Source organism: Protopterus annectens, chromosome 10.part0 (genome assembly GCF_019279795.1).
Source record: "Protopterus annectens isolate FY-2018-M chromosome 10.part0, PAN1.0, whole genome shotgun sequence".
Lineage (NCBI taxonomy): Eukaryota > Metazoa > Chordata > Ceratodontiformes > Protopteridae > Protopterus > Protopterus annectens.
The window spans coordinates 1,455,154,451-1,455,170,598 of NC_056744.1; the positions used below are offsets into that span (position 1 = coordinate 1,455,154,451).

The 16,148-nt window shown below is 40.4% G+C and overlaps 1 protein-coding gene across 1 annotated transcript in view; it reads left to right on the forward strand.

Moving 5' to 3' along the window:
- LOC122814301 (zinc finger protein 665-like) overlaps positions 1–16,148 on the forward strand; it is a 640,008-nt gene that overhangs the window by 181,136 nt on the left and 442,724 nt on the right. The window contains exon 4 of the mRNA XM_044086888.1: positions 4,020–4,146. Coding sequence (XP_043942823.1) covers positions 4,020–4,146 — 127 coding nt within the window. The remainder of the gene's footprint in view (positions 1–4,019; positions 4,147–16,148) is intronic.

Here is a 16,148-nt window from a genome sequence, read left to right on the forward strand (position 1 = left end):
TTGTACCTACCATAAATGTAGATGTCCAAGAGGTATGCATCTGCAGTCAGGATTACCCTCCTTCCCTCTGTGGTACTCCTAGGGTATTTGCCCATCTTGTAGCTAGCTGGGGGAATCTATTATGGTGTATTTGTTTGTATATATGTATATACATGCTTATATTGTTTGCGCTCTACTGTTTGGAATCATTTGCATTTATCCAAATTTAGCCTTCCTAGAGGGCACCTGGCATCTGGGGCAAGAAACACTGAGGAAAATGGCGTCGGCTGATGCCTTTATACCCAATACACAGCAGCTATGATGTCGGGTGAAGTGCGACATCAGCCGAGGCCAGACCCAGACTTTGGAATCCGGCCGACCGAAGGGCTGCCTGAGGCAGGACAACCCATATGTAAGGACTGCAGATGCATACCTCTCGGACATCTACATTTATGGTAGGTACAAAACTGTACTTTCCTGTCTTGGAAGACTGCTTTTCTTCTGGCCATAACCTCAGCAAGAAGAGTATCTGAGTTACAGGCCCTCATGGCAGTGCAACCATTTCTTATCTTTCATCAAGACAGAGTCTCTTTGAGAACCAATCCTTCATTTATGCCAAAGGTGGTATCCAGAGTCTCATTAAACCAAGCTATTCACCTGCCTACCTTCTTCCAAATCCACAAAACAAAGGGGAAAAGCTTCTGCACACCCTGGACATACACAGGCAGTTGCGCTACTACTTGGACAGAACTAAAAGTAACAGAAAAACTGTCCAGCTATTTGTAGCATATGCTGCTAGTGCACAAGGAAAAGCAATTTTAAAACAGACAATTTCTAAATGGATAGGGAATTGCATTTGTTTTTGTTACTCCTTTCATGGAAAAACTGTGCCAGCTAACATTAGACCTCATTCCACCAGAGCCACAGCCACAGCCACCTCCACAGCCTTCTTAAGAGGGGTGGCTACCAAGGACATTTTAGAAGCTGCTACATGGTGCTCCGTGCATACATTTTCCAAGCATTACAATTTACCTTTATATTCCAGATCCAGAGCAGGCTTTGCTACGGCAGTCCTGCAGGGCATTTTAGCTACACCATCCTTTACATAGATCCTCCACCCCCAGATTGGCTATGGTATTCTACCCATATGTGATGACTGCAGATGCATCCTTGAAGGACATAGTACAGTTTTGTACCTACCATAAATGTAGATGTCCGATAGGTATGCATCTGCAGTCAGGTTTACCCTCCCACCTTCCCCTCTGTGGTATTTATTGGGTACTTATCCCTCTCATAGCTTGCTGGGGTTATCTATTATGGTGTATTTGTTTTATATATATATATATATATATATATATATATATATATATATATATATATATATATATATATTTTTTTTTTTTTTTTTGCATATATATATATATATATTTCTGTGCATGTTTGGAATTTATTGCATTCCTCCAAATTTAGCCTTCCTTTGAGGGCACCTGGCATCTGGGGCAAGAAAAACTGAGGAAGATGGCGTCGGCTGATGTTTTTATACCCCAGGTGCTCTGAAGTCAGGGAAAGGGCGACATCAGCCGACGCCGGACCCAGACTTTGGAATCCGGCCGACCGAGGGGCTGCCTGAGGCAGGACAACCCATATGTGATGACTGCAGATGCATACCTATCGGACATCTACATTTATGGTAGGTACAAAACTGTACTTTCTTTTGATGATGTGAAGTGTTGTTTTTGTGCCAAATGTACCTTTTGGAATTGTGGCCAAAACGTTCAACCTTGGTCAGACCATAACACATTTTCCCACATGCTTTTGGGAGGCTTGATGTATTGTTTTGCAAAGTTTAGCCAGACCTGGATATTTTTGTGTGTAAGAAAAGGCTTCCATCTTGCAACCCTATCCCATAGACCAGACATATGGAGAATACGGGAGATTGTTGTCTCATGTAGTGTACAACCAGTACTTGCCAGAAATTCCTGCATTAGGTCTCTTGGCAGCCTCCATAACCAGTTTTTGTCTTGTCTTTTCATCAGTTTTGGAGGGACGTCCAGTTCTTTGCAACATCAGTGTTGCCCCATGTTTTCTCCACTTTTTGATGACTATCTTCACTGTATTCCGTGCTATATCCAATGCTCTGGAAATGTTTTTGTACCCTTCTCCTAACTGACTCAATAATGAAATCTTTTTGATGCTTTGTAAGCTCTCTGCGAACCGTAGTTTTTGCTGTAGCAGGCAACTGAGTAAATGTCAGGAAAATCTTACTAGGACAACTGAACTTTATTTGAGGTCACTCACAATCTCTTTAATTGATGGCAGGTGTGTACCCAAGAAGACTGAATGCTGTAATTAAAGCAAAAGGTGCTTCAACAAAGTATTAGTTTAAGGCTGTGCTCACTTAGGCAACCAGCTTATTGTATGTTTTTTATTTTTTTATATTTTTCCCCTAACAGAGTTGTTTGTTTTTCAATTGAATTGTACAGGTTATAGGTCACATTAAATGTGGGAAAAATTTTGAAATGATTTACTGTGATCTCCTTTTTTTATATAACAAAAACCTGGAATTTTAACCAGTGTGTGTGTATGTATGTATGTGTGTGTGTGTATATATATATATATATATATATATATATATATATATATATATATATATATATATATATATACCACTTTTAAGTGGAACTTAGCCTTGAGGCAACCATACCTGCAGGCAACTGGTGCTAGTGTAAGAGATCCAAAAGGTGGGAGAACTATCACCCAGGCAGCCAAAATGGATGGATGCCTATCTTCCCTTTGGCCTATATCTCATTGACAGCCTAATGTGCTGACTTCCCATAGCGCCACTACAGTGATATGTGTACATGCTTCCATGCATAAATTGATCAGTTTCCATGGAACTTGCATAACTTGGTGGACATGCATTTCATTGTCCTGTGCTGTTGCATGCTGAGCCATTAATCTCTGCTGGGTGTTGGTCATGTAGTGGGTCAGGCTGCTCCCCCCTCCCCTCTCAGGACTGGTGATCTAGTGTCAGCCACTCACTTAATACCCTTCCTGTTTGTCTCCTGTACTGCTCTGCTGGTCAGTCTAACAATAGCAATTGGACTTCCAGCACCAGAAGTTGAGAACAGCAAGTTACCCTTTGAGCAGGAGTTACATTTGTTTGAACATTACAAAAAATTAAAACAGAACTAGAACTGAATATTAAAATGTGGCATATCTTAAAAATGAATTCTAATCTAAAGAAAGTCATAAAAATTAAGAATTGATTGAGTAAAACTTTAGGAATCTAAAACCTATGGTGCTCCTATTTTGATCTATATAGACTGCCCTAAAAATATGGTATTTTACTGACCTCCTTAGGGAGAACTGTGAACTGATCACCTGATTCTGTGAAGGCTGCACTAGGTTTTGACCAGATAAGTGAAATACACTTACCAGTGTTCTCCAGACATTCTTGGAACAGCCAGCAACATCTTGTTGGGGTGGAGTATTTCAGAAACTGTTGTAGATATTCGGAACCTACATTACGTAAGGCGTTGTGAGGATCAAGATTTTGAAAACATGTGAGGCTGCAGTTGTCAGCCAGTGCAATTCTGGCAGGACCAATATAATATGAGAAATTTGAGATGTGCTGGTCAGTAACTAAGCTGCCGAATTTTGCATCCACAGAAGACACACCAGATCTCAGTCCTTAAGCCCAAAGTAGAGACCACTGCAGTTGTCCAGTCAGGCTATAACCAAGTCCCAAACCATCATCTCTGTCTGAGAATAAGAATGATATAACATGCTTGATCAGGGATATAATCTTATGACAACAACAGTTTAGTGCTATTTGTACTTCATGTCTGCTTGTCCCATATGACGAAATAGACCAGATTCATCCATTTTTTTAAGGTGTAGTTAAGTTTCGTTTGTAGAGCAATAAGTACACTATGGGTCATTAGTAAGTACTAATATTTCTGCTATGAAACTCCAAGATTTGTGTGTGCGTATATGAACTACAAAAATAACATTAGACATTTTGCACGTCCTTCCAGGTACCAAAAAACTTTGAGGATGTTGCTGTCACTTTCTCCGAAGAGGAATGGAAGATGTTGAAAAATGAAGACAAGGATCTTTACAGGGAGGTCATGGAACAGAACTATAAAACCTTGATTTCATTAGGTAAGTGTAGTAACAAATGAGGCTCTTCCAGACAATTATTTTCCCATTTGTGACAAGATAATTCAGAAACATGTATTTTATCTGAATCCTTTTGTCTTTTCCTCATATTAAATGACCATGACTTAATATTTCACCGTCTCATTTCTACCTCTCTTTGACTGCTTTTTTTATTGTTCTGATATTGTGGGAGCTCAAGAGGATGGAGAGTCACATTCAGCAATTCTGAGAGTCTCTGTAGAAAAATGGAGCAACAACAGCCTCTTGCAGAAGCAGGTGAAACAAAATGTAAATATAGATGTATGACAAAGGGGACTGGAACATGTGCATTCCAGGTCACAAGATGTACAGATAGAGCAGGTATGGCAGGATCATGTGGTGGTCAGTATGTGTCAGACAGGTGATCAAATGTGAGATGGAAGAAAAGGTTTTGTGCTGGGTGAAGGGTATACATAAAAGTCAACAGAGAAACTCGAATGTGAAAGTAAGTGGGAGATTACCGAGATGTAACAAACCAGTGGAGAATCTGGTGGATTTTCCCTATCAGTAAGCAAATGGATGGCTCAGAGAAGGCAGATAAGCTAATAAAAAGAGCAAGAAAGGCGTTCTCAGTCTTCCAGAAATATAACAGAGAATCCTGTTTTCAAAGTTTATAAGTAAAAATGAGGTTGTAGAAGCAGCAGATCATGAAGGGTTCTTTCAGCTCGTACAAGAAAAAAAAAATACGTAAGGCAGGATACTTGACCACATAGGCAACTCAGACAGGGGTTAAAGAGGTGGAAGCAGAGACATAGCTATCTTCTGTAGCACCAGGTGTCGTTTCTTGAACTAGCACCCCCTCAACTCAACTCTAGGTCGAGGAGTAAAGGAGCAAAAAAAAGGGATCCTGAGTTTTCTGCTTCAAACTGTGACAAACCACTTGCAACAGATGCAATAAGTAGGTTGCTACAATTACACTGCCAGAAACAAAGTGCTTCAATAGCCCTGACTACAACTACAGTATCAGAATTAATTTCTGAATGGCATTACTGCCAGTTATGTCCTGTAGCACCTTGTGCCCTTTCCCCACTCTAGATACACGTCTGGGCAGAGGTTAAGCACCATTAGTGAATGGTTACCATGCTGCAGGAGGGTTCACTATTATTATCAAAGGATGAGGGCCAGAAACCAAAATACAGGATTCCCAGGTTACACACACACACTGAAGTCACTACACCACAGATTCTGTCATAGTCCATGTGGGTGTTAATGACCTGAGACATACTTCCCTAGACTATATGAAGAGAGACATTGTTGATCTCTCTGAATATGTCTCATTCAGGTATGTGCCTTTCACTGAGCAACACTTCTGCCTTCACCAAGGATGATGCCACAGTAAAAACGAAAGATGATTGACTTCAGTAATTAGCTTTGTTTCTGGTGTCTTTCCATGGTGATTCAGTATTTGTCAGCATGGGAAGACATAGTTAGCAAACCATGTAGCTTTGCAAAGGATGGTCTGCACCTGTCTTCCATAGGTTTCCAGTTATTGGCTAAAACTTTATCCACCCCTTAAGAGCTTTTTTTAGAGACTGACAAATTGACAAACCTACCCACATATCAATTAAAACCAAAAGAAACCTAAGGGTGTTACTGCTCAATGCTAGGAGCCTAAACAAGACACTCCACACCCTACAACCTGTGTTCGGTCTGGAAAATATAGACATCTGTGCCATTACCAAGAAATGGTTTAAATCCACAGAAAGTACTCTGGCAGTGCAAGGCTTCAGTGCCTTTCACACAAGTAGACCATCAGCTGCACAGACAGGGACAAAAGGTTAAGGAATCTCAGTTTATATCAGCAACAAACATAACTGTACGTTGGTTAAACAGGATGATATCCACATGCAAGTCACTATAGGCAGAGCCCCATACGATATCATGGCACACTATAGGTCACCCTCTATGTCTCTAGACTCCCTTAGCTCATACGTAGACCTACTGGAGACACTCACCATTAATCCTAATACCCCATTCATCGAAGACTTTAACTATTCCACTATTGACTGAGAAACCTACACTGCCTCATACACAACAATGCCAATTAGGAGGTCAAGATAGCCTCACAGGCTAAAGACTACCACAAGGCCTACTAATGCTGTGTCTGTAATCACGAAGGCAGAACATAGCAGAGTGCTGATCTGGTGGTCAGTGCTGCCACCTTCACTGAGCAGACCGGCAAGGCAAATTTGCTGGCTGACAAATTTAGCTCAGACATCACCCCCACTCCCCGCCGCCTCCCCCCATGAAATACCTACGTAACCCCCCTACTATTAACAGGGAGCAGGTCCTGGTAGCACTCACTAAAACCAAAAACACAGCCTTAGTGGACCCTGACAATATCCTGGGATACCTCCTAAATAGTTCGAAATGTGACCTCTCAGGACCATTTCAGTCACTTTTCAACTATAGCCTCAAAACAGGCTTTGTGCCATGAGAATGGAGGATTGCAACGGTTGTCCCACTTCACAAGGGTGGACCATCAACCAACCCCAGAAATTACAGACCCATTAGACTGACTAGTCTAATATGCAAAGGCATAGAACAAATTGTCATGAAAATTATCAACAAAGACAACCTTCAGGCACGGGACTCAGCCTAGTTTGCCATTGTCAATGGAAGGTCATGCCTACTAAACCTGGTGGACTACTTTGAGAAGGTTTCAAAGCAATGGATAAAGGGGAAAGCAGTGCATACCACCTACCTGACCTGGCTAAAACATTCAATGCAATACCCCATTCGAATACAGATGACAGACTCATCTAACTGACCATAACCACCCCACATAACTCACTGGATTGCCAGCTGGCTCACAGGCAGGACCCAGGAAGTCAGGATTGGTGATTTCACCACCACTAAGAGACTGTTCACCAGTGGGGCACCTCAGGGCTCTGTGCTAGGACAATGGTCGCAGATGACTACAGAATGTGAGCTGTCACAGATTTCCCCATGATGCAAACATCTTACAAGAGTATGTAACACAGACAAATGACTGGTGCCAAAGTCATAAACTAAAACAAAATGCCAAGAAATGTACTATAGTGCCTTTTGTGAAAACTGCCACCCAGGATAATTACTCCAATAACAAGACAGCCCTAAGAGTTGACCCAGTAATAAGGCTCTGGGAACATATTTAGACAGTTATCTGGTCTTTGACCAACAAGTGGCCAAGGTAGTAAAATAATCAGTCTATCTTGCCCAACTTAGAACTAAGGGTATGGCATCCAGGTTCAAGAAAGTCATAGTGCCACTTCATTTGGCCCCAATGAGACACATCATTAAGTACAATGCCCCCTTTGGCGTGTACCTCACCTGACATATGCAACAGTTGGAATGCCCACATAGGTTCCTTACCAACAGAATCCAGGATATAAACCCATTGTCTGATATGATTTGCCTTAAAGCCTTTTATCTATACTCTTGTCTTCTACAGGTTCCTGAGAAATGATCTAGGCCTGGCATACATGGCATCTTTGGATCCATCTCTGATAGACCTTTTGCATATCCACAAAATGAACAACATCAGAACCACTAGATCCAAGGATTTAAATTTTGCTTGTGACATGAATAAGACATGTTAGTGAGGTAAATATGTGTCTCGGAGGATTCTCATGCTCTGGAACAGGCTCCACATCCATGTGAAGCAGAGTCCATCCCTAATCCTGTTTAAGCATAATGTTGACCAATGGATGGGAAATCGGAAATTCACCCCGAGTATGGTCCCATGTTTCTGATAGTCAGAGGCAGATAGTAACGCCCAAACTAACATACCCCAACACAGACACACATACCCTCTAGAAACTTCCTAACTAATGTACCCTTCCTAATAAACTCCCATGAAACACATAGGGACACAACTGGGTTGGATAGCACGGCTAGGCTTATGAATGCCCTGGTGGTTATTAGCCTAGTATGTACCTATGAACCTAATGGGGGATTATGAAAAGCTGGAAGATTTGTGACAGAGATGTTAGGAACTTGATGTTAATGGGGAGAGAACTCCAAAGAAGGGTAAGGGTGACATTCATGAGGAAGATTGGAAGTATTAAAGCCAGATGGAAAGTTATTTATTTATGGTTCAGGTGGTAGTCTTAAAGAGGTAATAAATGAAAAAAAGTCTGTATGCAATAAATTGAAAATTCAAGTTATAGCAGGTGGAATTTGTTAATGCTGGATGTTGGTGCTTATTGTGATTGGCCAGATTTACCAGTTTTCAGAGGCTACATAAAAGCATTGTGTTTGTGTGAGGCCTGCCATCATGTATCAATGGTTAGTGGTGCTCTGTATTGATGCAGGCACTTGAGAATGAAAATTTCCCTGTAAAACTACCTGAGAAATTTCCTCAGTGCTTAGCTGTACAAAGAGCAACTACTTTTTACATTAAGGGGTACTGCCTCATGAGTTTAGTCTTAGCCTTGATTCTTATCTCGTCTAGCCAGCTGTAAACTCCTCTTGTACCATCTTCTTGTAAATCAGGGAAAAAGGATCTGTAACCATGAATATGCATTTTCCTGCTATCTCTTCATCCAGTTTGGTGGATATGGGCATCCTTAGGCAATGCAGCAGTTGTCTCATGTTTACTGACAACCACTTAATTCTTAAAACAAACTGATGAAAGGGAAGTAAATAGTGTGGGAAGAAATAGCCAGGGAATTGTTATGGCTAGGCTTGTATAGGCCCTAGGGCTGAAAGCCTAGTACCAGCCTATGAACCTATGAACCTATACTATATGTGAGAGCTATAATTACACAATGTCACTGAAGGTAAAGTTCTCACAAGCAGTTATAATACCAAATGGGTTGTCAGAAGCACGCACTACACCCACCACACACAGTATAGACTAGACACGTAGACCCACATGTGCCAAGGCTATTAAATGTAATCTTCCTAAACCCCAAAGGACTCCAAAACATTGCACTTGCTGTAAGTATTTTCAGCAACCTCAAAAGTGCTTTGCCAAAACAGTGCCCACCATGGCACATGCAGCCACAGCTCACAATGACTCGACTCTAAGCCCATAAGACAAACCCACACACAACCCAATATTTTGGTCATAGGTAATTCCACTGTGTGACACACTGATATTCCACACATCAGGCTGATTAAGGAGGGGATCATGGTCTGTTACCTTTCAGGGGCCAGGATCTGCCAGATCACACATGCAGTCAGGTCATTGAACTACGAGTACCAGCATAAGTCAGTCATAAGTCCATATTTGTGTAAATGGCCTGAGCCATCCCTCCCTGGACTATATGAAAACAGAACAATGGAGCTCTCGGACTGTGCACCCCAGGCCAGTAGGAGCTTAACACTGTGCAGTATTCTATCTTCTCTGAGGATGGTGTCACTATATGAACAGAAGATAATTTACTTTAATAATTGGATTAGTTTTTGATGTCAGTTAAAGGAGGCACAATATTTGTCCGTTTCGAAGGATATAGTTGACAGACCATGCTGATTTGCCAGGATGGTCTGATCCTGCACCTTCTAGGCTTTCACATAATGAGTAAAACCGGGTCTATATCAGATCATCGAAATGGCTCATTATCGAATGCCGTAATGCTGAACTGCAAAACCCGAACCCTAAAAATATCGAAACCTCAAAACAGCAAATTTTTTCCCGGGGTAAAAATTTGCTGTTCCAAGAAACACACACGCACCACAAGCACACTAAAAAGCAGCAATCCACACACATGCATTTAAAAGTTGCATCTAACCCTACACTACACTGCACATACACTACTATCTATCCACTTACCTTAACCCAGACCCTAACCCTAAGGTCAGTCACTGTCGCACACTCACCTCACCTGCGCCCTAACCCTAACTCACTTAACCCGCCCCTAACCCCAAATTCTCACTATCGCACACTCACCTCACCCATGCCCTAACCCTAACTCACTTAACCCACCCCAACCCCAAATTCTGTCACAATCACACACTTACCTGACCTGCGCCCTAACCCTAACTCACCCAACCTGCGCCCTAACCCGAATGTCCACACAATCACACTTACCTTAACCCAACCCGTAGCTTTCCACTGCATCGCTGAAAACAGCGAAGCCACAACAACGGCCAACCAAATTCTTTCCCTAGGAAAGAATTCGGTTTTGTGCAGCTATGCTGTTTTCAGTGTTTGCGATATTGGGTTCGATATTAGATTATTCGAAATTCTGCCATTTCAATGATCTAATATAGACCCAGTAAAACCTTGTCCACTCCTATAAAGCCTTTTAAATGAACAGCCTAGAAATTCCTGGACATTGTAAATGCAAACACTCTGAACCAGCTAGTCTGAATTCCCACTAGGAGCACTATCATCCTTGACCAGGTACTCACAAACATGGAAGAATGCAGAATTCTCCCTAGCCTAATGTCTTTGCTCGTCAAATCAGACCATTAATCTGTCTCCTTTAAAATAAAAATAAAACCTGGAACACTAGATATCCCTGGAATTTTTAGGAATTATTCTAAGGTAAACTTCGTACTGTTAAGTGACACCTAGCAAAATGCTCACCCCCCCACCCCCACTCCACCCCAAGAACACCACTGGCTATATGGAATTGCTTATGGAAAGCCTGTCATGACCATCATCCTCAACTCCCTTTTTCCCATTTTTCTAGAGGGGTTGTGTTAACTGTCGCCATCTCTCTTGATTCAGTGCCATACTCCTGCCTTCTTTGATCTGCCTGACAGTCGCAGATCTTCATGGAAATCCTGTATAAGCATGTTAATGGCTGCATAGAGACAGCTTTATCTGAATGGAATAAGCACAGGACAGACTCAAAATAACATGCCATCTTAGTGGAATCCCACCATCAGTAGGTTGTATTACAAAAGGAAGGAAGCTGTGGCAAACATTAGGAGGTATAATGCCCATCAAGGTGAAAACTCCCTCATTAATCTTAATAAGCAACACTTGGGGGGACTAATCAAGCCTACCAAAGCCAAATTTGAGGTCAAAATAGCCTCCCAGCCCAAGAACAATCACAAGACATTCTTCAGCTGTATCTACCATTTCAAAGGCCATATACAGCAAAGTCACACTAATTGTAAATGGATTCTTCTATACTGAGACAGAAAAAATAGATCATCTACTTGAGCTACTTGCCGAAAAATTTAGTTCCAGTTTTAACCCCCCCCCCCAAGACTGCCCTCATGAAATACCCTCAACCATAGTCCCTCGACTACCATTAGGAAACAGGTCATCAGTGCACTCTCCCAGGCCAAAAACACTGCATCAGTGGGCCACTGTTATATCCCAAGATGCTTTCTTAGTAACCTGAAACACGACTTATCAAAATCACTAGAATCACTATTTAACCACAGTCTGCAGACATGCTTCATAACAAGCAAATGGGAGAATTGCAGCTGTCATCCTTCTCCACAAGGGCAGACCATCAATAGTCACAGTTAACTACAGATCAGTAAGTCTGACTAGACTCATATGCAAAGCCATGGAAATGGTAAGCAATGATGTAGGAAGTCTTCAGATACTATATCCAACCCATTTTCTTTTTCTCAAGGGCAGGTTATGCCTACTCATCATGGTGGACTTCTTTGAGAATGTCACTAAAGCAATGGACAAGGGCAAAATGGTATATAGTGCCTACCTTGACTTGGTCAAAGCATTTTACACAGCACCCCATTTGGGCATTACAGAGAAACTTATGAAATTAGATATAAGCACCTGTGCCAACTACTGGATAGTCAGCTGGCTCACAGATAGGAGCCAAAAAGCCTTAATAGAGGCATCTACATCCAGTCACAAGTAGGCTCAGTGCTGGTGCTGTTCCTTTTTGGCATCTATTTCTCTGAAGTCAAGGTCAAAGATGAGGGCCTGTAACTGACTAAGTCTGCAGACCTTACAAGAAGGCGTGATACAGACTAATAACTGGTCACAGAGCCACAATCTAAAATTTATTGCCATGAAATGCATAACAGTATCCTCTGGAAAAACAACTACCGCTGGAAACTACAACATTGATAACACACTTCGAAAAGCAGACCCAGTGCTCAGGGATTTGGGAATATATGTAGACAGTAACCTGACCTTTGACCATCATGTGTCTATGGTAGTAAGAAAATTGTTCTACACTGTGCAGCTTATAAACAAGGATGTAGCACTTGTGTCCAAGGATGTCACTGTTCCATTGTTCTTTGCCTCTTCATACTAGTCATTGACTACAGCATCCCCTTTGGTATGTACATGACTAGGCATATGCAACAACTGGAGCATTCACAGAGATAAATCACAAAGAGAAAATAGGGCATAACATGTCCTATGTGGACTATTTCAAAGCCCTATGCCTTTACTCTGTCTCCTACAGACTACTGAGAGACATTCCATGGTTAACCTACAAACCATCCCCTGATCCCACTCTGATGGACCTGTTGCACATCTGCAAAACATAAGCATCATAATCAGTCAAGGAATGTAAACCTCATCTGTAGCATAAATCTTCCCTAACTCAATTCAAGCATAACTTGGGCCATTGGATGGGGAATCGGAAATTTAGTCTTACACTTGTATCTCTAGTAGACAGATGCTGCCTATAAATGACTGATCCTCTCCCATTCCCAAACCTACATGTACCCCTTAAAATAACCCTACGGTATCAAAACTTGTCAGACAGATTTGAGAAACAGGCTCAGGCTTAAAAAGCCAACTCTTTATCAGCGACTTTAAGGCCCTTAACAAAGGGTATCCAGTCTTACTGTGTAATATTACTATTTCTCCAAGTGGTAGTTTGACTAAGAGCAAGGCTATTAGGAGTCGCCCACACAGTGTCACCAAATAAATATGCAAGTACTCTTGGAATATATATATATATATATATATATATATATATATGTCTCTACACAGAGCAGCCACAATGATAGGTTTAAAAAATATTTAATAAAAAATAAGAAAAGAATAAGAAAATACTCAATTAAAAATCACAGTTACATCAGAGTTCAAAATCACAGGATATATTTAAAACAGCATTGCAGGACAATCTCAAATAAAGAAAGAAAACATCTAAGGTATACTTCACTATATTCCTGTCTGAGTCTAACAGAAATTGCTGTACCCAACTAACTTACTTCCAGAGCCAGGCAAGACAGATGTGGTAAATGAGACTTCCAGCTGATGCTGTCAGGTCAAATACAAAATGCACAGTCTCTCTCTCTCTCTCTCTCTCTCTCTCTCTGTCAGTGAGTTCTTAAATTAATATATCAGATATTACTGCTGGGGTAGCTGACAGCATGACATCACTTCTTGTCATTTGACTGTCAGTTCAAAGGCTCACAACCATTGATTTTAGCATCTACCTGTGAAAACACAGATCTTAGATCTTTTGGCAAATGGTGGAAGTCGGAAAATAATTTACATTTACAATAATTTACATTCCTCCACATTTAAATACAATACAAAAAAGTTCTAGTTCTAGACATTGTCTCCTGTTGCACTGAAAGTGAAAGATAACATCTCTTTTATTACGTGGTTATAAAGTAGTTTAAGCTTTTTGCTGTTCTTGAGCATGTTGACATTCACAAATGACACACAACCACTTACAAAATTCCATATAGCTGGGCTAGCAGTATCTCCTTCTGTCACACTTCTTTATAAATCATATTAATATTCATAAATGACATATATTATTTACAAAATTCCAGATAGCTAGGCTGACAATATTTCCTTTTGTGACAATGACTACATCGTGCTCTGATTTTACTAGAAAATTCCATGGGTAGATACCATGATCAGTAACCACACATATGATGACTCCTACACTCACAGCTCCCTTCAGGATCCTTTGCTGTCTAGGGCTAACATTGAGGTGCCATAAGGTTGACTTCCTGAGGATTCAGGAAACCCACCCAAAGAAGAGTTATGCCTAAGTGTAACTAGAAAGGAGCAAAGGAAGGATCAGTGGTTGGTCAGTCAGGGGAGTGGGGGAGGCCAGGGGCAGCACAAGCATCAGATGGAGGAAAGGTGGGGGAAAAGAAATGTACTAAATTGAAAACCAGCTAATTATATGACACAGAACCACAGACCTTCCAAAATTAGAAATAAAACAAATTCACTAAAATCATTTTTGTACTAGGGTAGGCCACTCAGTTATCAGTATCAGCAAATAGATAACTTGTCAGCTTGTCCTAACAGTTCTTGAAAAACAGATGATCAAGAAGTGAAGGCAGGACTTATGCTCAAAGATCTCTGCAGATTTCATTTTATTTATTTATTTATTTTACTTTTGTTTACTGGGAGTATCCGACTGGGCTATTGCCCATTTTCAGCGGAGGCCCAGAGGGAAAAGCTCCAGTGCAGTTCAAAAATATAACAGAGATGAAAGTTGACTAACACGAGCAATACTAAAGAGATACGTAGTGCAATAGAGCAAGAGAGTTAACAGGTTAATGAATACCGTACAATAATGATTGCAGCCATGAAATTAAAATATACTTGTGTCTTGGAAGGAAAGCAATGCAAACCTGGATAAAATTTTAAAGAGTAAAGATAACATTGTCAGTAAATGTTTATATGGCTAGAATTAACGGTTTCTTAGTAATGACACATGGCTGTGAGAGTTCTATTGTAACTAAGGCTGTGCACCTGCAAATCATTCCTTTTAAACAGTAGTACTGGTAAAATAATTTGAGAGTTCCTTGGACTGCATGAAACTCAAATCAGAAGATTGAATTGGCCAATACTTAAAGCAATAAACCCATACTATTCTGTAGAAGGTATGAAAAACTAAATATTTTGGCCACATAACGTGATGACAGAAATAACTAGGGAAGACACTTATACAAGGAATGATCAAAGAAAAAAGAAGATTGTGTCAGAGGCTGAGACTGACAGACAGCATTACTGAGGTAATGAATTTAGAAGAACTTAAAGTAGTTGTTGACAGTCCTTGTGCTGAAGTCCTTTAGTCATTTTTCTTAAGTCTGCCTCTTCATAATCTTAACAAAGAAGACAGCCTTAAACATCAGGCATCATAAACAGTACATCTGGTCTTTAAACAAAAATGTCTGTATTTCCTTATAGCAGATTTCTGAGCTAATATATTGTGTTTTTGTTTCACATTGTTTTGTTTCTATGATTGCTACATCATAGCAGTATGTTTTCTCTTGCTGCGTCTTCTGTTGACTTGCTGTTGCTGCACTCTGATCATGTCTGTTTCTTGCTGGAGTTGTAGAGGTTACCCATCCTATATAAGGTGGGGTGAGTTTTGGCATGTATAGTAACAAATATTATGTGCTTAGTAAAGGAAATAATGTGAAGTCGACTTTTGGTGAGAGCTGGATAATTTGTTCAAGACTGATTTGAGAAAGACTTCTGTATTCATTGAAAATGCTCGCCCTTCAGTCTGTTTTCCTGTTGGATGGGGTATTTTCTCTGAAAAGTTTGTTCAAAATCAAAAATTGATGAATGTATTCTGTTTTGTGTTTGCATAAATATTGTACATATTTTCCATGATATTTGCTTTCTTAGCTTAATCTTCATATTTCTTGCTACTGTTATGATAAAATAAAATACAGTACAAAAAAGAGGGCATGGGATGTATGGAGAAGGAGAGATGAAGAGGCGGTGAAATATTAAATTCACTTCAAGAGCAGACTTGATAGGCTAATTGTTTCCATCTGTTGGTATTCATATACAGTCATATAGTCCCACACCATTTTTATGTATATATTTCCATTTGTTAACTAGGATAATCCTTCTGAAATATAACCCATTTTCAGAGGACGCCCAGGGAGAAAGTCTCTGAGTATGAATAAACATGAAGGCAGAATAAAAGCAAACAGTTAACATTAGAGTTAAATTACTGACTATGTAGTACATAAGCATTTACAACTGAACAATATTTGCAGGAATATTTGTAATAGCATACAACTGCGTTGGTTAAAAAGTTTCACCTTTGTGTAAGTTGTCAAGCTGAGTACTACCTGTACAAATAGATTTTTTTACATTG